This window comes from Pelodiscus sinensis, chromosome 14, assembly GCF_052426305.1.
Source record: "Pelodiscus sinensis isolate ZL-2025 chromosome 14, ASM5242630v1, whole genome shotgun sequence".
NCBI classification, from domain to species: Eukaryota; Metazoa; Chordata; order Testudines; family Trionychidae; genus Pelodiscus; species Pelodiscus sinensis.
The window spans coordinates 40997748-41025039 of NC_143065.1; the positions used below are offsets into that span (position 1 = coordinate 40997748).

At 45.5% G+C, this 27292-nt stretch overlaps 2 protein-coding genes across 4 annotated transcripts in view; one reads left to right on the forward strand and one right to left on the reverse strand.

The window, feature by feature from the left end:
- The window catches only part of HACD3 (3-hydroxyacyl-CoA dehydratase 3), an 18700-nt gene extending 14432 nt beyond the window's left edge, over positions 1 to 4268 (forward strand). For all 3 annotated transcript variants that reach the window (XM_075896892.2, XM_075896890.2, XM_075896891.2), the window contains 2 exons: positions 3 to 134; positions 1073 to 4268. In XM_075896892.2, the coding sequence (XP_075753007.2) occupies positions 3 to 134; positions 1073 to 1149 (209 nt within the window). In that variant the 3' untranslated portion in view covers positions 1150 to 4268. The remainder of the gene's footprint in view (positions 1 to 2; positions 135 to 1072) is intronic.
- Positions 3411 to 20632, reverse strand: INTS14 (integrator complex subunit 14). The gene is made up of 12 exons (XM_075896889.2): positions 20476 to 20632; positions 17604 to 17860; positions 14716 to 14823; positions 12550 to 12705; positions 11180 to 11298; positions 10445 to 10587; positions 9492 to 9584; positions 7238 to 7382; positions 6846 to 6979; positions 6627 to 6745; positions 6227 to 6292; positions 3411 to 5160 (listed from the first exon to the last, which is right to left on the reverse strand). The coding sequence occupies exons 2-12, from the start codon at positions 17823 to 17825 to the stop codon at positions 4909 to 4911; spliced, it is 1557 nt and encodes a 518-aa protein (XP_075753004.1). The 5' UTR covers positions 17826 to 17860; positions 20476 to 20632; the 3' UTR covers positions 3411 to 4908.
- Positions 20633 to 27292: the final 6660 nt, after the last annotated feature.

Here is a 27292-nt window from a genome sequence, read left to right on the forward strand (position 1 = left end):
AGCTGTCTCTCTGATTCAGGCCATTCCACTCTTCAATGAAACAGGGAAGTTTAGTTTCACGCTGCCATATCCGCTGAGCATCACAATCAGATTTTCATTCTTTCTTCAAATCTACCTTATAATGTTATTTTTAGGTAAGTTTTTGTTGTTTCATTGTATTTCAACAGGTGAGAAATACCAAAGGTCAACTGTGTACAAAAAAGGAGTAATAGATGGGAACTTTAAATTAGCATATCTGATAGGTCCTTGTTATACCAATTTGAGCTTGAACTTTCTTCATACTTGTAGCCAAAGGCCCAGGTTAACCCAAAAAGGAGACCTCAGTAACAGGTCACCTTGAAGCATATGCAGATACACCAGAGGCCAGAAACATACACAATTAGGGTATCAATATAATTGGATAAAAGTGTGGACTTCTGCAGGATTTTGCTGGATTCTGCATGTAGTACAAAACTACACAGATGTTATCCTAAATACACTGATACTAATGGAATATGAGAAAACTGTTCCCTGGGGAGCTTCATAGGAATGTTTAACTGGTCAGCTACAATGGTTTGTTCTCTATCATTAGTGGACCAATGATAAAATTATACTGTGTACAGCTTGAACCTACATCTCTCTGGATAGAAAAGTCTCATTGACATCAGGAGCATAGAACCCAGCTCATGATTTTTAAATAAAAAAAATTGAACTCCAAACTTCATCCTATGAAAAAAATAGTTACCTGACACAATCCCCTGTTCCTATTGTTTAGTCTAATGTGGGCTGTTCAGCTTTGTGATACTTTTTTCTGGCAAGATTCTAGAATTCTGTCACAAGATTCTAGAATTATTTTCCCTTCCCTCCCTCTGCAATAATGCTACCCCTAATGGGTCGCAGCAATAACAAACAGTGTGGGTTGTTGCAATCTCTATGCTACCCCAGCCGGGACTTGTTTGCCTTTAGCTTTCATAGTTTTATGTACATTAGTGAAAAGAAAATCCTAAATCATGTTTAACTCTGTACAGGTATGTGTTGCAAGTAACCTGCAGGGATTTTCAGTTCTGCCTGAACAATCGTTTTTCTTTTCCAGGAGTGTTTGTGAACTTACGGCACCTCTACAAGCAAAGGAGGCAGCACCTTGGATCAAAAAAGAGAAAGATAAAGTAAAGCAGACACTGCAGTGTTTTCCTAGATCTAACTTATCTTAACGACAGGCGCGTCTAATTTTTACAATTTTACCTATTATAATAATGGAAAGGATTTTGTACAGCTAAACGATCATGTTAGATTTCATATTGATTCTTCAGATAGCATTCCCATACACTCTTCCGTCATATATGCATGATACTTAATGTTGAGCAATGGCAATATTTAAATGTTTCCAATTAGTTACCATGTTATACAAAGAAATCCTATTATCTGTGTATAATGTGCTTACCAAGAAACTGAACAGCATTGATTGGGAGTAGAATGGTTATTTTTAATTGGGTATTGGGTCTCTTTCAGATATTATTGAATGCAGATAGGGTTTGTGATGCTGGGATATATTTCAGACCATCTACTTCCTGCTATATGAAACTGACTAGGAAGGGCCTGGGAGCAGAGACCAAGGGCAGCATGGAGAGTGAATTTATTAATGGTCAGTGCTCAGTCTGCTTTTTCTCAGCAGGCTTTTGCTGATAAATGTAAGCCTGAGAGCAACTAGTATCAGCATTGGTCACTACCAGCTTGTTTTTAATGCGTGAATGATAGGAAGGGTTAATCCCCACACCCCTCCATGGAATAGAAATACGTTGTGGTATTCAGTGTCCCCTGTCTGGCTGCATATGTCCTACTGACTCCTTCAGATTTCCCTCACCAGTTGACATAGCTGCTATTTTTACACTAACTACCCTTCCAGATGGTGAGAATTTAAACGCCCACCCTTAACCACTGGAAAACCAGGAAATGTAGGGTTGAGGTTCCCTTTTCAGCCATTCTTCCCCCCCCCCCCCCCCCCCGTAGCTCACAAAAATCAGAATTTTACCTGGAAGTGCAGCGGTAAAGCAGCCTCCCTTGAGATGATTTCACCACCTTTCTTTGGCCAGCAAATCAAGACCAGTCTGTCCCCTCTCCTTTATGGGAATGGCGGTTGGTGTAAGTGCTCAAACCCTGTTCAGAAGGAAGCAAGCACTTTTCTTCCTATTCCCTGAATGGAGAGAAGTGCAGCTAAGGGGTTTGCATGCTGGGATCGCAGTCTGCTTTTGGGGTGCAGCATTGGGAGCCGTAACAAGTTAGGGACCATTTTGATATTGTACCGGATCTCAGCAAGTGGGAGGCAAGCGATGTTTCAGATTTATGCTCCAGTGAATTTTAAACGAATAAAATTATTTTTGCAACAAAGAAAACCCCATTGCTTAAAAATGAGCTCTTTCTAATCATGGCACACTTTGTTCAAATTACTTCTGCATCCCCCATCTGACCCTACCAGGTTTCAGCCCCCCTTTGACTTTTAGTTAATTTCAAGAACGATGTAAAAGTCTGATTTAAACTTAATTGTATCCTTGTCTGCAGAGCAATTAGTTGCACCATTGACCCAGCTGAGTCTAATACTCCTCCCCCCCCCCCCCCCCCAGCAACTACTGTAAACTTTGTGCAAGTTATTTCCAAAGCTCTAGCACAGTTCCTGGTTTAAGGAGGTCAGTGTATTGTCAGTCCATGGTATGGGTTTGTTTATTGAAAGCATAACACTGGAAAAAATAACTATCCAGGAAAGTAGCTAATTTCCATGCTCCATTCCTAACATATCAGCTATTTTGCTATATTTTTTCACTGTGAAAAATGTCCTAGTGATTGTTATTGTGAGCTTCACGCGAGAACATTTAGTTGAGGTTTTTGCAGAGAAGTGACTGAGGAGGTGGGTTTTGTTCATGAAAGCTCATGATGCTATATATGTTTTTGGTAGTTTCTAAGGTGCCTCATTCCTGTGGCTACGTCTGCATTGGCATGATTTTGCGCAAGAACTCTTTTGCAGAAGAGTTCTTGTGCAAAAACTCTTCCAGAAGAGCGTCTACACTGGCATGTGCCTTTGCGCAAGAGCATCCGTGCCAGTGTAGACGCTCTTGCGCAAAAAAGCTCTAATGGCCATTTTAACCATAGGGCTTTCTTGCGCAAGAAGCACTGATTTCATACATTAGAACGTCCGTGTTCTTGTGCAAGAACTCGCGGCCATAGTGGGCGCTGTCTGGGGTTCTCTGCTCGGTATCCCCATCCGGTTCCCTGGTTTTAACCCTTTGACCCTCACACCCATATCTGTTTTTCCATTATTTGTCCCCAGTAATTAGTTGGTTTTTCCAGGTTCTGTGGATCCTCCCTGCAGGCTGGGGGGCGGTCCTTTAGATGTGGGTGGGCTAATGCCCGCCCACCTCCTGGACACCAAATAGTCTGTGTTTTTAAAAAAAAAAAAAAAAAACCACAACTTGCGGCCAGTGTAGACAGGCAGCAAGTTTTGGCGCAAGAGTGGCTGCTTTTGTGCAAGATCGCACCAGTGTAGACATAGCCAGACAGTATAGTTAATCCACATCCCCAAGAGGTGGCAGCTATGTTGATTGGAGACACTTTCTCACAGACATAGTGCTGTTTATGCAGAGGGTTAGGTGGTATAACTGCATTGTTCTGGAATATGATTTCCCCTGAGATGTTAGACTGGCATGGGACTGTAGCATAGGTCTGACCTAAATGTGTTGAAAGGGACCTTTCCACATGAGAGACTAAAAAAAGCACATGTCCAGCTTCTTCAGGCTACTTACACAATGACTTTGCACTGTATCACTTCTACAGACACAGCTATTTGACAATGAATTGAGGGATTGAATAGCCTACTGTGGACACTGAAAACTTAACACAGCATTCAACCTTTAAGGGCCTTTAAACACTCATAAAATACATGGTGTTGAGGGCATGGGACAGGCATTGCAGCCTGTATTTGAAGTGATTTGCCCTGGATCTTCAACTACTGAGTTTGCTTGTCCTGCTGGAGGCAGACAGATATGTATTTCTGTTAATAAAAATTTACATGCAAAGTCTTTCATAGTTGTACAGCCTCTTATGCAAGCGAACAAGAGCAATTTGTTAGCTGACCTTCATGAAGGAAAGTTGGGGCTGAAAGCAGTGGCCTGATGAAGGTTTAAGCCTCTATAATGCTAAAAATGCATAGCTGTTTTTTTGTTAATGAATCAAAACCACTGAAAGCTTTTTGTTAATGTGATCTTACAATTTTATTAAAAAATCAATTTCTCTTGCTAGAATGTAAGTTACTTTCTCAAGTATGAATGTCGAGGCAAATGAGAGACCTAAAACTTTAGTAACTTTACATTTTGAAAGGCAGGCTTTAAATCTTTAGAGACACCACCCAAAAATTGCCAGCTGACCAGATGCACTGAGCATACACTCAGTCTTCAGCTGGGCATAGGTGACATTTCTGAAAGCCAGGTTCTACTACACACCCCTGTCTCAGGAATAGTTTTACACAAAACTTTTGTGCACCCGTCTAATTGTTATGGGTTAAGTTTGAGGTTAGCTAATGACTGGTCTTCAAAAAAAAAAAAAAAAGGAGGGGGGTGGATAATTGTAGGCTACTGTCACCAGTCAGCATGTGACAACATTTTCCTCATCTCTCCTTTCACACACCTGAACAATCAGTACTGTAGAACCTCCCTTCTCACAGAGATGTGCAGGAGGCATTAAAAATACAATTTCTAGATAAAATGTTAAATCCACTGAGTGCCATGAGTTAATCCCAGATTAAGAAACTAGACTATTTGAAACCCCATTTGCACAGAAAAAGTGCTTCAAACAGTATTTGAGTCAGTCCTAGAAAACAAATAGAGGAAAATTGGACCACTGGTGATTTAAAAGTAATGTACAGGACGTTCTAAGAACTGCATCTCATATTCGTTCAGTGCTGCTAGCAGAGAAGTCTGTCTGCAGTGGAGTGATGTTATGGTCGTAGGCGGCATATTCCGAGGTCCCATTACTTGCTGCTTTGAGTTGCTGAGCAGCATGGGTAAGCTGAAATGCTGCATCGGGATGAGCAGTATCAGGCAGCAGGGTGCACTCCCTTTCCAGCATATCCGCCACTCCTTTCAAAAGGTCCAAAAACCCAAAAGCCAAGGCTGCCTTTCGTAAACGGTTGAGTTCCTAGAAGGGAGAAAAGCTCCATTTAAAGCCCTCTTGAGTCTTCTGAAAGGCTATTTTATTCATTGCAAGTTTGTTGTCTTAAGAGAGAGATACAAGGAGGCTCACGCTACAGTTCTGGCAAGCTTCCCAACAGCGAGCCGCATCAGAGTGAATTCTAGTGCTGGTGCCAGCTGGGAGACAGCAGGTACAGCACACCAGTGTGTTAGCTTTCCCATAATACCCTCCCAGCATGCCGCCTCAGCTCCCAGCTCTGGCGGACAGCCCTCTCCCTGACAGAAGGATGTGCTTTGTCATCTGCTCTGTTCAGCCACTCTGTCCAGCAGATGGTACAATGTGCGTTTACACAGCACACACCAGACCCCTGGCTGGGGCACTGAAGGGGTTTGTCACTGCTCGGGCTGAGAAGGATTATGATGATTGTACCACTCTAAACCAGACTAGTAGCTAACTATATCTAGCTTTCTGGATTTCTTGCCCTCTCCAAATCAGAGGTGGAAAACACAGTCACAGTGTCCAAGCATAGGTTTGTGCTACCATTTCCATCTGTGCTCTTTGATCCTTCGCTACTCATAGTACCTGCTACAAAAGCAGCCCCTCATTTCTGCCTAGGAGGCAGGATAAGCGGGGGGTCTCCTGCTGCTCTCCAGTTCATTGCGGAGTCCAGCTGGCAAGGGGTGTTAGAAGTGCACTCCATTTCTGCCTTGCCCACATGGCGATATGTACACCACCTCTGGGATACACATGCTGTCTATGAGCACAAGCAGCTGAGATTACAAAGGGTCACCGGCTCTCAAACCGAGGTCTCCCACCATTGAACCCAATATGCTGTCCTGTCAGAGAAGCTTAGATCAGAGGATTCCAGGCTACAACTTTGCCAATCTGTATAATGGGCCCAGCAGCTACCTTCCTCACAAGGGTGGCTCAGAATTCAAGTTTGCAAAGCAGTACAAGCTCTTTGGATAGGACACGCAGAGAATCATTAACTTCAATGTTCATCACTCTCTATAGCTCAAACACGCATCATTACAGTCACATGTTACATGCAAACCCATAGCATGTTACTCACTTTATAGAATGTTTGAGTTTTTTCAGGGAGCTTCCTTGCATTTCTCAAGATCTTCTGTACATCCGTCTGAAAAAAAAAACACTTTTGGGGAAGGCTGCAGGAAAGAATCCCTAACTGTACAGCTCAATCACTCCCATAAGCTCAGTAATTAGTCATTAGTTACGCAGGTCATACCAGCAAAGACACTAACTAGTTGCCAGGCAAAGCTTTCGTTAAATAAACTATATGTGCCAGAGTATGTTAATCATGACACTTCAAACAGGAAACTAATACGAATGAAAGAATTACACTTGATGGAAGTGACACGTACAGAGACCATTCTACTGGCCAAGTAAGAGCCTCCCTTTCAAGGCCCTGACGCTGACCTGTGCCAGAACACCAAGACTCAACACTGAGTTACCTGAAGGCCGCTTGGTTTGATCCACACAGTGACATTCTGTGCATAACTACGCTTGTTTTTGGGTTGTAAAGGGAAAGGGCTCTTATTGTCGTCTTCACCATAAGGATTTTCTTTAGCATCTGAAAGAAAATAAAGCTTTTCAAGAATAAGACGCAGCAAAGGTATTAACCCAGAAAACATCAAATGCACGAGAAACTTTAAAATCCGTTTGGTTACTACCTGAAATAGGCCCAAGCTGTGCCATTTTCCCGAGCCAAGGCAGGGGCTCAGGACCAGGTTCAAAAAGAGACATCATGAGGTTTGATTTCTTCTTACTATCGGCTTGGGAATACAGCATCCCATGCCATTCAGGCCTAAAGAAAAGAGCAGACTGCTAAGGTTGAAAACTGCCCGTTCCTCACACCTAAAATTCACCTCCCACCCTTGCTACTGGGGAGCCCTGGGTTTCATTATTGGCACATTATTTATACCACTCCAATGCAGAATCACAGTAAGACATACATTCTTATCAAGCCCCCTGGGGCTTGCAGTGTGGTGTGCAGTGTTTCCTAAAGGACTGGGCCTAAAACACCACCCAAAAGGATGCTGTGAAGGGAAATGCGCTTCCATACCCGAACTGAACAATGGCCACCATGCCTTCCACTTTTAGGCTCCCATGCAGTAGCACACAGAAGTTGGGTATTTTCCCAGCAATCTGATTAGCTGAATTCTCATCCTCAGTGTCGTCAGTGATCCCCGGACCCACCTCGTCACCTTCTGTGCAAAAAAACAACAAAAATAAGAGGGAGTCACACTCACTAGCACCGCTTTGTTTTCTGTCATGCTCATCTTATAGTCTGCCAGGCAAGTCACCCCAAAACAACCACCAAAGCAAACCACCCGACAGGGCAGTTCGACAGAGCAAACTTCCGCACACAGCCCCTTCTCCTCTCTTTAGGAAGGCGCCATGGCCCCCTAGGCACTTAGAAAACGTAAGGAACCAGAATGCTGTGGTTCTGGACGGCGTCAGCCTCCTGTCTGACAAGCCTGATCTTTTGCATTAAGCCTCTGGCACAGTGGTGCCAACAGATCAAGCAAGATGCCGGGGCATGCAGGTGATGTGGTTAAAGAGGCACCGCCTGGCATATTTTGCTAGTGTGGGATTTTTCCAGGTTTTGTATTGGTTATTCCTTTACACAGCAAGCCTCTGTGCGTGAGCCTCCAAAACATTAAAAATGGTGAGGGGTTAATTTAATTGAATGGAAGCTTGGGGCTGTCGGCCCCACGGAGCTGACAGCTCATGACCCTCATGTAACCACCTTGTGACCACATGAGGAGTCACGACCCCCAGTCTGAAAACCCCTGTCTCTGCCCTACTCCCACAGCTGCCTTGAAGAGTTGTTCTCACCCCAGTTCAAGTGACCCCTCACCTTTGGGAAAACCAGAGTAAAATACACGATTCCCACACTGGGCTGGCTGCAAGTGACCCTTGTTAAGGGAACCCTTAACCCCTCCCTTCGGAGGATTCTTTTCTGTCACGAGCAACTTACTGAATTTTAGGAGCTGAAAAACGGCTCTGCTTTAGTCGTCAGCATGAGGTTCCCACAGGGAGAAAGGGTGAGGCACAAAGGAGTGTGAATACATAGAGCTATAACCCACTAACTGCACGTTTGGTCCTTTCAGCTGTCCCCAACAGAAACCTCATGGTATTGCCTCTGCTCCACCTAGGAAGCATATCTAGGAACTACACTGAAAGGGCAGTAGAGGCTCTTTTGAACGGCACCACAAGCACACAGCATAGACAGACAATGCAAAAGCTTGAGATTTACCTAACCTTCCTTACTACTTAACCAGCCATCCACATACAAATGTTAACAGAGGTGAGCAGTAGCTAGTGTTCCTGAGCAACAAAGGAGAAATCAAAGCACAAATACTGAGCTCTGTAGGGAGACAAGGTGGGTGAGGTTATATCTTGTTGGACAAACTTGCGTTGGTGAGAGACAAACTTGCATGTGGCACGAAAGCTTGTCTCTCTCCCCAAGAGAAACTGGCCCAATAAAACATTACCTCTCCTATCTCATCTCTCTAGTAGCCTAGGACCAATAGCGATTCAACTACACTGCAGACAAGCTCTGTTCTGAAGACTGTTCTACAAAACTACAACCATTACAGGCAGATAAAAGATGCATTAAACTAGGGGAGGGGAACCTTTTCTTGGGCCAGGGGCTGCTGACAGAAACATCAGCTGGGGGGGGGGGCACACAAAAGTGAGAAACAAATCCACCCTCACTGACATGGCCCCTGACTAAGAAAAAGAGAGACACTCCTCACATTCCCCTCACACACCAGAGCTATGTGGTGGTGGTGGTGATGGGAGGGGGCGCCAGACTAGTAGATTTTGTGTGCTCCAGCTCCCAGGGAGATGGTGATGGGGTTGGAGCACCAGCACTGTCTTGCCAGGGCTGGAGGGAACCCAGAGCCCCGGGGGCCAGATCGAGGCAAACCAGAGGCTGCGTCCAGCCCCTGGGCCTTATGTTCCCCACCCCTGCATTAAACATGCTGCTTTATTCTTGGTCTGAAATTATTCTAACTCTAAGTTCAGACAGTTCTATTTATGAAGTCACGGAAGAGACACGGTCTCGTTTATTAACTATGCTGTTTCAGGTACAGATGCACTTATAAGAATTTTTTTTTTTTAAAAGATAAAGAACTTGTGTTTAAAACTTTAATTTTAATGGGATCATCAAAATGTGTTCTAATGGCACGGGTCTTGTCCTTTAAGAGAACTTTGTATCATCTGGCTCTAATCTACCACCAGCATTCTTGCAAAACCTCATCAATTCCAAACAGCGCAATAATGCACGATTATAAACAAAAACAGCTCACCTTTGTTGAGTGCAATGGGCAGTACCAAGTGTCTGGATAATACGGGAGGGCTAGAAATATCAGCTATATCTATAAAACCAACAATTTCTAGATCTGCAAAGAAACAAACAGTCTCATGTCAGCCCTGGAAATAGCCGAGAATATATTCATGTTAAATTTAACATCAAAATAGGAACATTCTTCCGTAGACGGTAAGCTTTTTGAAGCATGGAGTCTATATATCTATAGCACTTCGCAAATATAGGTGCCACTGTAATACAAATATTTACTATATAATAATGAGCAATGTTAAGATGGGCAGCTGAAAAGCAGCTACAACAGACAGAACCTGATGTATCTGAGAAACATGCTGCTATACACCATGCTTTTGTTCACTGGAGCCCCACACTTTGCCCATAAGACAGTCATCTTTAGGAACAAAGGGGCAGACTATCTGCCCTCATCCACGCCTCTGCATTGCTCATGTGGCACAAATCCCCACCTGGGACAGTCCCAGTGTGGAGAGGCCTTAGCAGGCAGCCTACCTCTAAGACACACAGCCAGAACTCTCAGTCCAGGGGCGCATCTGTGGCTGCACCCATCCAGCTTTGGGCTGTTTCATTGGCCCAACTGGTCTTCCAGTTGGAGTGGTGCCTGGATTTCATCAGGCTGTATGTGGACAGCCCGAATCTCAGCTGGATTATGTGCTACTGCCCTAGTCCCAACCAGCCCCTCTGCAGAAGGATTGCAAGAGAGCCTGTGGAAAACAGCTCACACATGTCTGTACAGAGGCCAAAACAGGGTGAGGCTCCCAGATGTTGCTGGCCACTGAAATGTTACTGGAGACTGACTTCCAGTCTCTTTGGGTCAGAGAGAAGCAGGGGGGGAGGGAGAACAGTCACTGTGCGGGGCAAGGAATGTCAATAGAAAAGTTAACATGACTCACGGTTAAAAAATAAACAAACACTGGTTACCTGTATTAATAGCTTTGGGGATGGGATCTATTTCCTCATCTATAATGAAAGGTTCTGGTCTGGGAAATACTTGCACATCAGATGTTAAGTGGCCACATTTGAGAACCGCATGGAATGGTGTATAAGCCAGGTCTATTAGTTTTCTAGAACATGATCATTTATTATTAGGGAGAAAGTAATACAAATCAGTTGAAAATAAGTTATGTACGTGTATTTAAGTGCATTATACCGAGCTCCCAAAACAGGTTATTTTAAAAAAACTAGAGTTAACTCAGTAGTTCTAGCATTGTCAAATTATGAAATGCTATGACTGATTACAGAGACAAGGTAGGTGAGGTAATACTCAATAACAGATATTGCCCTCCCCACCTTGTCTAATATCCTGAATCCAGCATGGCTACAACAACACTGCACATATGATACATTAAGACATTTATGACAAATTAATAGCAGTTCCTGTAAAGCCTACGACCTACTCAATATTTCAAATTGTCTAATCACTGACAAAAGGAAAATATCTGTAGATACTGATGATACTGTTTTTAATTAGAGAGTGAATAAAACAAGTTCTTAATCAATGAAGGTCAAAGATCAATCAATAGTAGTCAACATATTGGAGTAGGAAAGATAAAGAAACCTATGATTCAAAACAAATCAAATTTCTCGCATTATGTTTCTTTGTTTTCTTGAAACGTTAATTTCACAGTCATGTCAATTAAAAAAAAAAATACTTACCCAAACATGGACTGTACATTCTTCAAGCAAAGGGGTCCATCGATGGTAAAAATCTGTCCTTCCCCATTATTTAAATCTATAAGTCGTTCCAGACAATCTAAAGAATCTGAGCTTTGGAGCTGCACAAAAAAAAAATATATATTAAAAAATTATACCTTAAAAAATTCAGGATAAGAACAGAAGACGCACTAGACTGATTTTAAGGAAACAAATGTAAATGAGAGTACAAGTCTGAGGCCTGATTGTCACAAGAAAATTAAGCTGGTTTAACTACTTGGTCTGGGGTGTGAAAAATCCACACTCCATGAGCATCAACAAATCAACTTAGTGCCTAAGGAGACAGTATAAGGCCAAGTTATTTCCTGTCTTTCAAGAGAAGGGGATTACCTACACTGATGAGAGAAGTCCACCCAACACACAGATTGTGTCTACACCAAAGCACTACTGCGGCAAGGCTGTCATGTTTTTTTAAGGGAGAAGAGCTTTATGATAATAAAGAAAAAAAATCAGGACAATCTAATCTTTCTAATTTTTAAGGAAGCCAAAGTTTCTTCCCTACAAGAGGTTTATTCCTTACTATTGGCTCAGAAGGTTGTCCCTGTGCTGGGATTAGTAATACATTGTTTTATCAAGTCAGACCTAGCTTCTAGCTCTTATAGTCATAGATTCAAAAGACAAAAGGGATCATCTAGTCTGACCTGTGGACTGCAGGCTATAGGACTTCCCCAAAATAATTACTAGAGCAGCACTTTTAGAAAGACATCAAATCTTGATTTAAAAATGATCCGTGATGGAGAATTCACCACTATCCTTGGTAAATTGTTCCACCATAATTTAATAATTATGCTATTAAAATGGAATTTGTCTAGCCTTAACTTCCAGCATTTGGATCATGTCATACCTTTGTCTGCTAGATTTAACAGCCTATCATCAAATATTTGTTTCCCTCTCAAGTTTTTATAAACAATGATCAATCACCGCTTTACTATTTCTTTGTTAAGATGAATAAATTCACAGATTCTCAGTCTTCAAGAGCATAGGAGAGTCTTTGAGTTGCTTAGGCTATGTCTACAGGACAGATGCTGTCACTGTAGTTAATCTACTGCTTCAAAAGATGGTAGCTAGGTTCATGATATGAGTCTTCTATTGGCCTTGTAGTGCTATACTGGGGCTTAGGTTAATTTAGCTCTCAAGGATGTGAACTTTGTACAATTAACTTACATGTTCTGCAGGTGAACGTGACACACTTATCACTAAAACCAAACACTTTATCACCAGATTGTTAGAATAGATCTTGAGAATATGTGATTCTATAAGAAAAATAATCAATCAGTATCACAAAACAGCAAGAATGTTTTCAAAGAAGTCACCTCTTCTAGATTAGCCATGCACATGATGTATAACTTGGATGGGAAAGGGAAAGGCAGTGGAAATCGACTGCTGTCATTTCGTTGGTTGCAAGTTGCTAAGGAGTGCCGCAGAGAGCCTCTGCCAATACCTAAACAGCCATCAGTTACTAGAACAACCTAGAGCAAACACACACAAAAGGATACATTAGCATTTTCATCTAAACACATTTCTTCACGTGCCCCAATCCTGCAAATAGGTACACCTGTAGCTTTACTTCTGTTAGTAGTTCCCTTGGGAGGAATAGGTCCTAAAAATCCTTCCTCACATGAGCAGTCCTTACTCACAATGAATTAGTTACATAAGGAATACTCTTGTAAGCTTTGTATGTAAATGATATATTTAAGCAATTAACCGTTACAAATTCAATGCTCTACATCTGTAGTGTCCAACCAGTTCTGAAGCGAACTAGTCACACTTAACAGGCCAAATAGCCACACATGGCTAGCGGCTAGTGTGTTGAACACAACGGCTGTATGGAATAAACATAGCTATTAAAATTTACTGAAGTCTAGGTATACCACATCCATTGCTTCTCCCTTATCCACAAGAAATTTAATGACAAAAATAATGGGCAGGATTTATTTTTATAAGCTATCATCATGCCCTACTACTAATGAACACAGAGTAACAAAAAAAAGGATGTGTTTTGAGTTTTAAAAAGCCACACACCCTTTCAGTGCAGGAAGTACAGTGTCACAAGCATATCTAGCTGCTGGGTGACTCAAAAAGCTCAGATGAAAGAGATTAGAAGTGTGCAAGTTATTATTACCACACTTCAGAAGCTAAGGGCCAACCCAGTGCCTACTGAAGTCAACACAGGCCATAAAAAAAGAAAATATCCATCAGCTACACCAGTCCCCCAGTCCTTTTTGTAACTCCTACAGCTTCTCTCGGCCCTTTCTGGCTTTTCAGCAGCAACACTAAGGCAGTAATGTGATACGGATCCCAAAAGTTATTTATAAAAAATTCACTCTAAGGTGAAATTAAATAATTGGATTTGTTTGCCTTCCATTCACATGCAGCCATTGCTCGGGTAGAACATGGCAGCTATGGGATGTTGCCATGCACAAGAGAAGACTACTAAACCCAGCTGAAATTAAGCATTTATTCCTTCCGTTTAGATTTAGAACCCAGGTTTTCATATGAGAGAGAACATTCCTCCCTTTTCCCCAGCACACCTGTCACTTTCATACTGTCATTCGTGCTTGCGTTTGCTCTCACACTTGGAAATAACCTGCCTGTTACAAGACTTTGCACATTTCCCGGGGCCTTTCGTCCTTCAGGAACCTGATATGCCCGCACAATGGCTTATGGTGGAAGAGCTCACCCTACTGCAGATCTGATATATACTAGAGTTTCACATCTTTCTGTTTGGCTCTGATGTCTGTTCTTTTCAAGGGGTTTTTATGATGGCTGTGTTACAGTTCACGAAGCTGGAAAATCAATGAATGCAAATTGTGACCAACTAAGAACTAGCTATGAGCAGCTTGGAAAAATGAGGCCCCGATACAGGCTTTTGTCCAAGACGGAACACTGCATGAGTGGGAAACCAGGCACAAAGCTGTAATGGCCCAGTGGAAGTTGAGTGCTTCTAGCTGAGCATGGTAGATGCAAGCACAGTGGCCCAGAAGGGCTTGAGGATCAAAGTAGGGATGTTAAATTGCGAGTAATTGACTAGGGCGCCACGGGGAGCCCAGGGTCAGCTGGGGACGCCCCCGCTGACCTCAGGTTCCATGCGGCACTGCCACTTTGAAACACCCTGGGGAACCCAATGTCAGGCTCCACGCCGTGTTTCAAAGCGGCAGCTCCACACAGAGCCTGGGGTCAGTGGGGAAGTCCCCAGCTGATCCCGGGCTCCACACGGTGCTGCCGCTTTGAAACACCACATGCAGCCTGGGGACACCCCACCTGGCCGCGGGCTGCTCGCGGCCTTTCAAAGCGGCAGCATCGCGTGAAGCACGGGATTTGGCCCCAGGCTCCACGTGGTGCTGCCGCTTTGAAGTACCTCACCTCCACCCCCACTGCCTCTTTCCGATAGAGGCCGCAAGGGGGGGAAGCGACTAGTCAACTAGCCTGTCGACTATCCGATAAGCATTTGCAAGCTGGATTCTGAGAACAGTCCTTACCTGGCAGGGAATAGCGGCACCCCATTCTTGCTGCACTACATTACAAACTCCAAGCAGTGCCGATTCTAAGCATGTTTTGTCATAATCATCCATGTTACTGAGGGCTTCCTGGAAAGAAAAAAATACATATTATCCTGCCTGGGTGGACAATTGTTATCAGGGACAATTGTTACCTGAAGTTTATTCAAAAACAGGAAGCAATTCATAAATTCCTTCCTTCCCTTCTCATTGTGCCTTTATTAGGGAAGCAGTATATTCTTTGGGATGAGCTGCAGAATTTTTAAAATATTAGGTGTATGCCCTTTTTTAGGATGTAGAAAGCAGGCCAGAAAAACAAGAGGTTTGATCTGTTAAGTATTTTTCTGTTTTTCTTTATATTAGAGCCTGAAATACTACATATTGTCTGGGGAACAAGTGAAATTCTGACTTCGCAAACAGCAAGCAAAAGCTGAGAGGGAAGGAATTCTGGTCCACAAAGGGCCCAAATCTGTTTTTTAAAAAATTCCTTGCAGGTCTCCAAGAACAGAACACTCACAACCTGAAACTATGCTGTTCCCTCAAATAAAACAAAATATCTACTCTCATTGTTCTGATCTTGCAGCTCCCGTAATACGTGTGAATTAATAATCAATTGCCTTTTGATAGTGCTGTCCATCCAAAGATCTCTAAATGCTTTACAACCATTAAAAGCTCCTTCACTGACATGAAGTAGTATTTTATTCCACAAATAGACCCAGTCAACGGAACATGGCTGATGCCTTGAAAGTGTATTTGTTGGTATCACTTTAAATAATGTAGCCTCACAACATGCCTGTAAAGTGGGTCAGTCATTTTATACCCATTTTATAGATGTGGAAACTGAGCCACAGAGAGCCTGCCCACATCACATAAAATGTGTGATGCTCCTAAACACACATAGAAGTACAAGCAACTGGGTTGGACATTTGACTGGGCTAGATTTCCCTAAGGCCACCCCTCAAAAAATGAATAGCAGCAATGAGAATGTAGTAGAATTCATACAGTAAAATGAAAAAAGCAAAAAGAATTTGTTCTCCTCAATGCTTGTAACATCCTTCCACCCCAGCTCCCTGCTTATGACTCTGACTCTCACTCCGGTCCCTGTTTATCATTAGCTGGCCCCTTTACTTGAGATCTGGGTCTGGTAGGTCCTCCCCTTAGGCTGGGGGAGGGGGAGAGAGTCTTCAGATGTGGGAAGGCACAATCCCAGATTCCCAATAGGTGCCAAAAAAGCACATGTAACATAATGAAGCAACATGAAACTTGGAGTGTCTTGTCCAGTCACTGAAAAGGTTCTATACTTTTCAAAGTTACAAATTCCCCTTCAGATACATTGATGCAACTCCCAATAGGCTCAAAGGCTTTCAACATCACACACCATTTAACCCCAACCTCTTTCTCAGCTCTTATTTCCTTCTCATGTTCTCCCCACATCCATCCACTCTGCCAGTCATGCCAGGCCTGAAGCATCCTTACTCTCTTTTCCTACTGTCATCCTATTTTCATGTTACCCCAAGAACAAACCACCACCTCTAAACTGGTTCATTTGATTCAAAACCTTTCCTGGAGCTCCCTTCTGCTGTGTCACCTCTGGAGAACAGGTCAAAACACTCTCACAAAACAGGAAAGTCACAAAACCATAAGAGTGTAAACATGCCTCCCTGGGTGTGTCTAGACGACACCTCTCTGTCGACAGAGAGATGTAGATTAGGCACATCAAAATTGCTAATGAAGCCAGGATTTAAATATCCCGTGCCTCATTAGCATAAACATGGCCGCTGCTTTTTTTCAAAATGGAGTTTTTTAGAAAAAAACGGCAGTCTAGATGTGGATCTGTCAAAAATAAAGCCTTTTTCAACAGATCCTGTATTCCTCAAGATTTACAGGATCTGTTGAAAAAGGCTTTATTTTCGACAGATCCGCATCTAGACTGCGGTTTTTTTCTAAAAAACTCCGTTTCGGAAAAAAGCAGCGGCCATGTTTATGCTAATGAGGCACGGGATACAGGCAGTCCCCAGGTTACATGGATCCGACTTACATCGGATCCCTACTTACAAACGGGGTGAGGCAACCCTGCATTAGCTGCTTCCCCCCAGCAGACCAGGGAGACATGAAGCTAGCGCCCCCCCCCAGCAGAGCAGGGAGATGCGGAGGGGCTTTTCTCAGCAGACACCTCAGCTTGAGAATAAAGGACTGAGGGAAGTGAGGTGTGGGAGAATAAAACTGAGCTCTGGAGAAATGTTTGGCTCGAATTTCCCCTACAATATGTACCAGTTCCGACTTACATACAAATTCAACTTAAGAACAAACCTACAGTCCCTATCTTGTACGTAACCCGGGGACTGCCTGTATTTAAATCCCGGCTTCATTAGCAATTTCGACGTGCTTGATTTGAATCCCTCTGTCGATGGAGGGATGCAGTCTAGACGTAGCCCCTGAGTCCCCCACCCCGAACTCATTACTGGTACCCATTAAACAACTTATTTTCATCCCTACCTTTGCCTTCCTTAGCTCTACGTTGTTGTGTGACATCTGAAGTCGGCCTGAAAACTCTTCAAGACAGGAAGAGTCTCATTACTTGTTTTTGTAAACTACCCAGCACATTTTTGGATGCTCAAGCGAATTTACAGGCGGCGCTATCACTGACTTGTCTGATTACAAAACACGACTTTTCCTGCCTTGGTTTCCCCATTTGCAAAATAGGGATACACCCACTTTATAAGGTTGTTATGAGGCTTAATTATCAGTGCAAAAAGTGATATGAGATCCTAGAATCAGAAGGCAAAGGTTTCCCTACTGCCATGAAACACTGAATGTTTTGAGGAATAGTGACTTGCTGACCCCCGTATGTTCTTTATAAGACAACGTACCTGAAGTGTGTTGTAATCTCTTGTAAAGGGAACCATCAACTCCCAAAGTGATGAGAAGACCACCAAGGCTGTAAACTCAAGTTTGTAATTGGTGGCCATGTGCTCAAACAACATGGTCAGTCCATGGATAGCCAGGTGTTTCCGCTGATACTCTTCAGAGCCCTCCACGGAAATAGGCCGGGTCATGGAGAGCGACACGTCCATCACCACCACAGTCGGCATGATGATCCTTTCTCTGCGTTACCAAGAGGGATTCACTGCAAAGGGGGAAAAGCTCTGTAGAGTGAATATCCCAGAGCACTGGAAGAGAAACACATGCCCTGGCCAATCCTACAGATTTGAGGCCTTGTCACACTGTAGCACTGGCAACGCATTAGGACTTTTACATGCTTAAAACTGTAAAGTGCCCAAGACTGGTGTATGAGAGGATGCAGGGAGTTAGAACTGGGATAAGAGGGGTAGCTGGAGGCCAAGATTAAGGGTTTGCCTATATTTTAAAATGAATTTGGATTAAAGGGTGTGAATTTAAAATGCAATGATATTCCTAAATAGCTCCATTTGTGGACTAGGGATGTAAGCAACTAGTCAACTACCCGATAAGCCTACTTGACTACTTGCTGCCCCCCCGCCCCTTGCTGCCTCTGTATCAGAGGTAGCAAGGGGTGGGAAGCAGGAGCCAGTGATGCGGGGAGCTGGCTTAAAAGCCAGTTCCCCCCAGCACTGTCTCTGTGGTGCAGGGGAGAGGGAGCAGGGGAGGCAGAAGTGCAGCAGTCTGGGACCCGGCTCGCACCAGGTCTGAACCTACCCGCCTGCTGCAGCCTGGATCCTACTGAATTTAAACTGCAAAGTCGCAGTGGGGGTAGCTTCTGGACCCAGTACAAGTCTTCCCCTTATTGACTGATCATGTAGTCGATAAAAATTGTATTGACTACACAATTAGTCAGTTACCTGCTTTTTAACATCCTTAATGTGGACGCACTTATTCTGGACCAAGAGTGCCCTGTACCAGTTTACCTTGAATCCAAACTGGGCTATGTTTGTTGTGGTTTAAGAAGTACTCCTGGATAAAGCTAGAGAAAGAGGAGGAGGAGGAGAAGGAGAAAAGCAGAAACATCACAGAAGCATCCAGAGAAGGCAGTAAGGGTAATCAAGAAAAAAAAAAGCACTTGTAATGGGCTTTTGGGATGAGTAATGGCTGATAAGAGACTTGGAGCTGTGGGCAAAGAAACTGTCTCCTGCTGTTTGAGGCCTCCTGTGTTCAGGGAAACAGGATGTCGTACACATTCTTGTAAATACACAGGACTGCAGTAAAGCTACACCTGACTCCATCAGCAATCTCTCCTTCCAAAGGAAACAACCAGCGACACCCCAAAATCAGCATGGGTCATAGAATCACTGGTCAAACAGAGATTTAGCTAAATCGAAACAAGATGCTCCAGTTCTGGAATAAAAGTGTCCACACATGAAGTTACTTAGGAACAGGTATTCCAGACAAGATATTCCTGAATAACTCCATGTGTAGACAAGAGAGGTGCACTAGGGCTCAGGCTGAGAACAGGAATTGGATAACAGGTGGTGCTGGTGGGGTAAAGATTTGTGATGTTCTGGGCTATGTATTTAAAGGATCCCAGAAATGGGATAAGCAGGAAAGGACCTGCAATTTTCTGAGGGAGATAAATGTGTGAGCAAGGAGGAAGGTGGCTAGCTAGAAAGGGAGCTAGAGCTTTGGGAGGACAGGCTTGGAACACCAGGAAGGGCAAACCTTCAGGGGTTCTGGGAATGAGGTGTGGGGTAGGAGTCAAGAAGTCCTAGAGCCGGGATACCAGGAATGGCTGAGGGAAAACAGGATTCAGGCAGATTTGGGAGGGAGGATGGCTGAAGGGGACAGGGTTGGGGAGCATTCCCAGAGCAGAGGAATCAGGATTTGAGGGAACCCAGGGAGGGCAGGTTTTGGCAGTATCCTGGGGCAGGGGGACAAGATTCAGGAATCCTGAAGCAGCAGGGGATCAGGGACGGAGAGGGACAGATTTTGGAGGTGTCCCACGTCTGTGGGGGGAAGGATTCAGCGAGAGCTGAGAGCGAGTGGTGAGGGTAAGTTTGGGGGAATCTGAGGGCTAGTAGGAGATAGGATTTTGTGTCCCAGGGAGCAGACAGAGGCTGGTGGCTGAAGGGAACCAGGTTTGGGGTAATCCTGGAGCTGGCAGGAGAAGCAGTTGGCGGCGTGGGGGGGGGGGGGGCAAGGTTTCAGATTCTGAGGATGTGGTGTGGGGGCAGGGTTGAGTGGAGCTTTGGGAGCAGAGATTTGGAGGGAGTCTTGGGTTTGGAGGGAGCAGGGTTTGGTGTGAGGGTCACTGGGAAGCAGGTACAGGAATCGGGACACGGAAGGATAGGCTTGGGGGGGAAATCTAGGGGTCTCCAGAGGACTGGTAGAGATCGGGGGCAGGTAATGGGGGGGCAGGTGACAGTGCCTGGAGTCACAGGATTGGAGGGAGCAGGGGGTGACAGTCCGGGATCACGGGGCTGGTGGGGTGTGTGGAGGCCGGGCCCAAGGGGCGGGAGCAGGCAGAGACCTGGACTCAGGACTGCAGGCACTGGGATGTGGGGGGCAGGGTCCGAGGCGCTCAAGGGCAGGGCTCGGGAAAGGAGGGGTCAGGGTCCCAGGTCACGGGGGGCAGGGCTCTGGGGGGCAGTGTCTCGCAGTGTTGGGGGGCAGGGCGCTGCGGGAGAGGCCTCAGGCGGGGGGGGAGGGTTGGGGGGCGGGGCGCTGGAGGGGGGCGGGAGAAGGCCCCGGGGCGGGGGGGGGGGCCGGGGGGGGTCCCTCCCGTCCCTCCCTCCCACCCACCCCGCAGCTCTGGGGCCGCCGCCCGCTCACCCCGGCCCGAGGCCGCCGCTGTCCGGGCGCCGCCGCCGCTTCCATGGGTCCGACGCCAGAAACCTTCCCCCGCTGCGGCTGCCGGAGCTCAGGGGCCGGGCGCGGAACGGGCCGCCCCGGGACCAGCCCTGCGGGGGCCGCGTGGGGGGAGCGGGGGTGCGGGCTGGGGGAGGGGGGTGCGGTGGGGGTGCGGGCTGGAGGAGGGGGTGCGGTGGGGGTGCGGGCTGGGGGAGGGGGGTGCGGTGGGGGTGCGGGCTGGGGGAGGGGGGTGCGGGCTGGAGGAGGGGGTGCAGCGGGGGTGCGGGCTGGAGGAGGGGGGTGCGGCGGGGGTGCGGGCTGGAGGAGGGGGTGCAGCGGGGGTGCGGGCTGGAGGAGGGGGGTGCGGGCTGGAGGAGGGGGTGCAGCGGGGGTGCGGGCTGGAGGAGGGGGGTGCAGCGGGGGTGCGGGCTGGAGGAGCGGGGGTGCGGTGGGGGTGCGGGCTGGAGGAGGGGGTGCAGCGGGGGTGCGGGCTGGAGGAGCGGGGGTGCGGTGGGGGTGCGGGCTGGAGGAGGGGGTGCAGCGGGGGTGCGGGCTGGAGGAGGGGGTGCGGTGGGGGTGCGGGCTGGGGGAGGGGGTGCAGCGGGGGTGCGGGCTGGAGGAGGGGGGTGCGGTGGGGGTGCGGGCTGGAGGAGGGGGGTGTAGCGGGGGTGCGGTGGGGGTGCGGGCTGGAGGAGCGGGGGTGCGGTGGGGGTGCGGGCTGGAGGAGGGGGGTGCAGCGGGGGTGCGGGCTGGGGGAGTCTCTGTGAACAGCTGCACCATTTAACTCATTATTCTCCTTCCAATCCCTCCCTACAAGTCTCCTTTCTGTGATGTCAACAAAAAGAAATGGACGAGCAGGGCTGTGGGGGCTGCGCTGCTTCCTCTCCCACTTTCACAGTAGCTATGTCTCCCCACCAGAGATGTTGCACAACCCCACAAAACACACACACACCTTTACACGTGACTACCGTTAACTCCTAACATCCTTTAAGTTAATTCAATACAGTTGAATCTGTCACATCTAGTTCCTGTGGGAGTGTGATTGCGTGAGACTTTCCGCTTTCAGGCAAGTTTATAGCACTTATGGTAGTTGAGAAAAGCATGAAAATGTGACACGAATGCATGTTCATGGCTCAGAAGCCAACTAGAAAGCCCCCCAGTGTATCTATCTGTTTTTAAAATCTCATGATGTTTTGGAGCCTGACTGAAATTTTAAACACTTGAGGTTGGCCATATCACATACTCATATTATGGACCTGCTCCCACTCTGCTCTGGCTGAAGGAAGTGGCAAAACTTGTATCTTGATTTTAGTGGGGCCCTGGTTTTACTGTCTGGTATGGATTGTGCTGGTGGTTGTTATAAGTTGTGAATGCTTCATTATCCTTAACAGTGCCACTACAACAGAACCCTTATCACACAGCAGAGGGAGCTAAATGCGCAGTTTGTTCTACAATTTTATATTGAACAACTTTGCACATCTTGGACACATGCCCTGATTTTCCAGATTAGTAGAGCACAAACAAAGCTCACTGAAGTCAATGGGCTAGGCAGGTGCCCAGTATTTTTGCAAATCAAGCCAGGAGGTTACAGGGCTTGGGCATATATGTGCAATGCACAACTTCCAAGCCACATTGTGATTTACACTCAGATAAGGGAGGACAGGACCAAACTCTTGTAATTGGTGCATACAAAAGGAGCTTCCACTGAAGGACTGGTCTGCAAAAACTTCAGTTCTATTCTTGGCTTTACAAACTATGTACCTCAGTTTTCCCATTTATAAAATGGGGATATCAATACTGACTTCCTTTATAAAGTGCTTGAAAATCTACCAATGAAAAGCACTATATAAAGGCTGAGATTATAAGTAATCCACAAATAATGGAGACTGTATGCTATTTGATGGGTAAATGTAACCCATTGTGCCAGAGCCAGAAAGGAAGTAAGTTACAGCTCCACCATAACAACTTAAGCTTTTAGTGTTCAAGGTCCCAGTTCGCTTCTCAATATCAGCCAAGATGGTGGGCATCACATAATCATCTGCCCTCCAGCAGCCACAGAAAGCTGCATTGGGCAGTCTCCCCTCCCCTAAGGCAGTAGACTGTGACTTCCCCCAGTATCTTCTTCATATATGTCAATCATGTTTTTGGCAATTAATTTTCTAGGGCCATAGTGTCCAACATGCTAGCTAGCCACATGTGGCTACTTGGCCAGTTGAGTGTGGCTAGTTCGCTATAGCAGGGTTGTAAGCAAGTAGTCAACTACGCGATAAGCCTAGGCTTATTGGGTAGTTGAGTTGACTACACGCATTCCTCCCCCCTTGCTGCCTCTGTGTCAGAGGCAGCAATGGGGGGGGGGGAAGCAGCAGCCGGTGCTGGGGGGATCCCAGCTTAAAAGCCGGTTCCCCCCAGCACTGTTTCCACTGTCTCTATCAGAGGCAGCAGCGTGGGGTGGGGCACATGGGAGGCTGCTCTGGCAGCAGCCCTATCTACGGGGGGTCCCAGTGGGGAGCTAGGACCCCCATGGATAGGGGCTGCTGCTGGGGGGAGGCAGGCTACCCATCTCCTACTGCCTTTTAAATTGCAGAGCTGCAGCAGGGTTTGGTCCTGGACCCAGCACGAGCCAGGACTGAGCCGGGCGGCCTTCCCCTATCCCCTATTTAATTGAGTAGTTGATTAAAAATTCTATTAACTACTTCATTAGTAAATTAACCTCATTTTAACATCCCAAATGGACAAGCAGTTGGAGAAATCTAAAAGGAGCTGTGAACTAAAAAACTGGGCTCATATATAGGCAAAAAGAAGGAATATGGTCTGAAGATGATCCTACCCCTAAAAATTCATCTAGGGAAGGAAGAAAGGCATTCTGGCCTCCCGAATAGCATCCTCTTACACCAGAGCAGAAAAGGAGAGGGCAAAAAGCCAAACGTATGCATTACCCTCATCAAAGGGAGTCACAGTTCTCAACTATCAGATGGTACTAACTTTTGGTCACCACCAAACAGAGCAAATTAAAAACTGGAACTAGAGATCCCCTGATTAATTCCCAAGCCCTTGAGCCACCCAGACACCCACAACTGATTTAAATATGCTTAATTCTTCATTCCACATGGAGATGTACAGTATGCTCATAGTGCCCCAGGCAGGGACACATCACCACATAAATCCAGTTAAAATGCCACCTGCCATGTCTATGGCAGCCATTTAGAAATCCATTTTGAGAATGAAGCAAGGACTCACAAACCGGGCCTTAACCACCAGTAAAGACCTAGTGCCAGGAGAGATGATCATGAAATTCTTATTATTTCTAAAACAGCCAAAATTATAACAAGTTGTATCTGGTGTGCAAAAAGACAGGCAGCTGCCCTAAATCATAGAACCATAGAATCCTAGGGTTGGAAGAGACCTCAGGAGTCATCAAGTCCAACCACCTGCCCAAAGCAGGACCAACCCAACTAAACCATCCCAGCCAGGGCTTTGTCAAGCCAGAACTTAAAAACCTCTCGGGATAGAGATTCCACCACCTCCCTAGGGAACCCATCCCAGTGCTTCACCACCCTCCTAGTGAAATAGTTTTTCCTACTATCCAACCTAGACCTCCCGCATTGTAACTTGAGACCATTGCTCCTTGTTCTGCCATCTGTCACTACTGAGAACAGTCTCTCTCCATCCTCTTCGGAACCTCCCTTCAGGAAATTGAAGGCTGCCATCAAATCCCTCCTCACTCTTCTCTTCTGCAGACTAAATAAGCCCAAATCTCTTTGTAGGTCATGTGCTGCAGCCCCCTAATCATTTGGTTGCCCTCCGCTGGACCTTCTCCAATGTGTCCACATCCTTTCTGTAATGGGGGTCCAGAACTGGATGCAATACTCCAGATGTGGCCTCACCAGTGCCAAATAAAGGGGAATAATAACTTCTATAGATCTACTGGAAATGTTCCTCCTAATGCATCCGCCTTCTTGACTACAAGGGCACACTGTTGACTCATCTCCAGCTTCTCATCCACTATAATCCCCAGGTCCTTTTCTGCTGAACTGCTACTTAGCCAGTCGGTCCCCAGCCTGTAACAGTGCTTGGGATTCTTCCATCCCAAGGGCAGGACTCTGCACTTGTCCTTGTTGAACCTCATCAGATTTCTTTTGGCCCAATCCTCCAATTTGTCTAGGTTACTCTGCACACTATTCATGCCCTCCAACGTACCTACCTCTCCCCCTAGCTTACTGTCATCCTCAAATTTGCTGAGAGTGCAATCCATCCCCTCATTCAGGTCATTAATAAAGATGTTGAACAAAACAGGCTCTAGAACTGATCCTTGGGGCACTACGCTTGAAACTGACCACCAGCCAGACATTGAGCTGTTGATCACTACCTGTTGGGCCCGACAATCTAGCCAGCTTTCTGTCCACCTTACAATCCATTTATCCAATCCATACTTCCTTAACTTGCTGGTAAGAATATGGTGGGAGACCATATCAAAAGCTTTGCTAAAGTCAAGGTATATCACATCCACTGACTTCCCCATATCCACAGAGCCAGTTACCACATCATAGAAACTAATTAGATTGGTCAGGCATGACTTGCCCTTGGTGAATTAATGTTGACTATTCCTGATCATCTTCCCCTCTTCCAAGTGCTTCAAAATGGATTTCTTGAGGATCTCCTCCATGATTTTTCCAAGGACTGAGGTAAAGCCGACTGGTCTGTAGTTCCCTGGATTGTTCTTCTTCCCTTTTTTTAAAGATGAGCACTACTTTTGCCTTTTTCCAGAGATTTACAGAGATGAAAGGCAAAGCAACCTCATCCAAATGGAGAGCCTGGCCCGTTTTCCTTTGCTAGTCATGGAACTTAAGCTTCTAGTAGCGTTTTTGCTGACAGAAACTCAGATTTGGGGAATAACCACTAGCAATGTGTGATGTGTCATTAAAATGGAACTCAGGAGGAGATCCACAACCGGAATAGGTGATCATAGCTCCCTGAAAGTCAATGACAGTTTACATCAACTGAGACTGCATCCCCACAAGTCTGCCACTGGAAAGATCTATCACATCTCACTGTCTTGGGGTTGGTACTGTTACTGTGTGCTTCATCGAAGAGATTATCTCCTGCCCTGAAACTGAGAACATCCATAGTCTCAGACAAAGATATTTGCTTCAGCGATAGTCCCGAACCTATAAAATACTATTTAATCTTCTTACAGGCTGCAGGTATTAAACTGGATTGGCTGTTCCTCCAGCAATATGCCCTTCACACCTGACCCTTTCTCTTATTGGAATTCAGCTGGGCGAGACCTAATGAAAATGGGATCATTTGCTGCTGCTTTCACCCATAACTCAGCTCCTTTCTGGGTGCTCCATGTCAAAGAAGCTTACAGCACTAAATGCTAACCATGGAATACCAGTTCCTCTTGGACATCGTTTTCTGAAGGTAAGCTATGGTAGTCTATATGATTGTCAGATGGGCTCTGTTAGGTCAGACCATCTAATCATAAGGTAAAGGAATGGATCTGAATAATACTTGTAAAAGAAAATATTTTGCGTGCATAAGAATATGAAAATAGCGTTCAGTCATTGAGACTGGAAAAACAAAGGCTGGAGCCTCAGAAAGTCTTGATGTCATAGAACTCTAACAATTTGCACCAACTGATGAACTGCTCCTTTACTTGAAAAAGTTGCTTAGATAGCTCATTTTGGAGAGTTGTTGTAAACTATTGTGTTTAAACAAGGGGTTAGTTCAAGTATCTTTTGTGTTTGTTATTTTTCTTCTCTTTCTTTTGCGTTGCTTTATTTTGGTTGTTATAAAGGGTGACTTCATTTCCTTTATTGCATTACTCCTATACACATTAGAGAGGAATACAGCTGGCAGTATCACTGCATGTTTACAATCAGTATAGGCGCATACACATGTACTTTTTAGACAATAAGACTGGAATTTATATGATCTCTCTGTGGGCACGTTTGTAAGTCCTCATCACTGTCATCTCTGAGCACCTCCCACGTATTTAAAGCAGAGATTGCAACATCTGTGTCTTTTCCTTCCTTTCCCCTAGTTAGAAATTTACATTGATTAGTTTATGGAGTTTTATATAATGTGAGTATGTGTGCTTGAAGAACAACTTAGTGAATGGCTTACAGCTGTGTTCTATTTGCATCCTCTTCTCATTTCGTATAATAATCCCGTTCCGTTTAAATAATATTTTTCAGAGGCATCAACTCCAAACTGAAAGGTACATGCGATTCACGCTCAAATCAATGGTTTTATGCTGTCATAGCCCACGTCTGTGTTGCTTTGGTATTTACAGTTTAGCTCCTCTTGTAAAGCGTTGTTCAAATAATTATGCAAGATATGCTCATTATCCCCAAACGGACAGTGTGATAGCGAGCCCACTTTGCCAGTCCTAATTTGGATGGCAGGTTTGAAGAGATGTAGCCATAGTAACAAATGAATACTCAACACTTTTGGTTTTGCTATACCCTGGCCTTGTCTTCTGCCCTTCTCAAACTGTAAGCAAACATAGAAATCACCTTTTGCTTGGTTTGTATCTTGTGTGAGTGCAAATACTGGGGAGCTACAGAGTGGCACTAGCAGGGAGATTTTAGAGCAATTACCAGGTACATTTCCAGCAACCTGTCATGCTTACATAGTAAGTAAGAGGGCTGTACAGAGAGGATTTAACACGATAGGGTCAACCTTAGTGCTTAATCTTCAGAGTGATTTAGACTGTAAGTAAGCTCCTTGGGGCAGGGACAATGTTGATTGTTTATAAAGCATCGAGCATGTTGTCAGTGCTACAAAATATCAGATG

Bases quoted from the DNA above. Each gene is read 5' to 3' on its own strand.
- INTS14 (XM_075896889.2), bottom strand. From the start codon at position 17,825: ATGCCGACTGTGGTGGTGATGGACGTGTCGCTCTCCATGACCCGGCCT. The intron at 9,585-10,444 runs GTAACCAGTGTT...GTTTCTTTGCAG, and splicing joins CCCCAAAGCTATTAATACAG to ATCTAGAAATTGTTGGTTTT. The intron at 6,293-6,626 runs GTAACTCAGTGT...TTTTTTTTTCAG, and splicing joins TCAAACCAAGCGGCCTTCAG to ACGGATGTACAGAAGATCTT.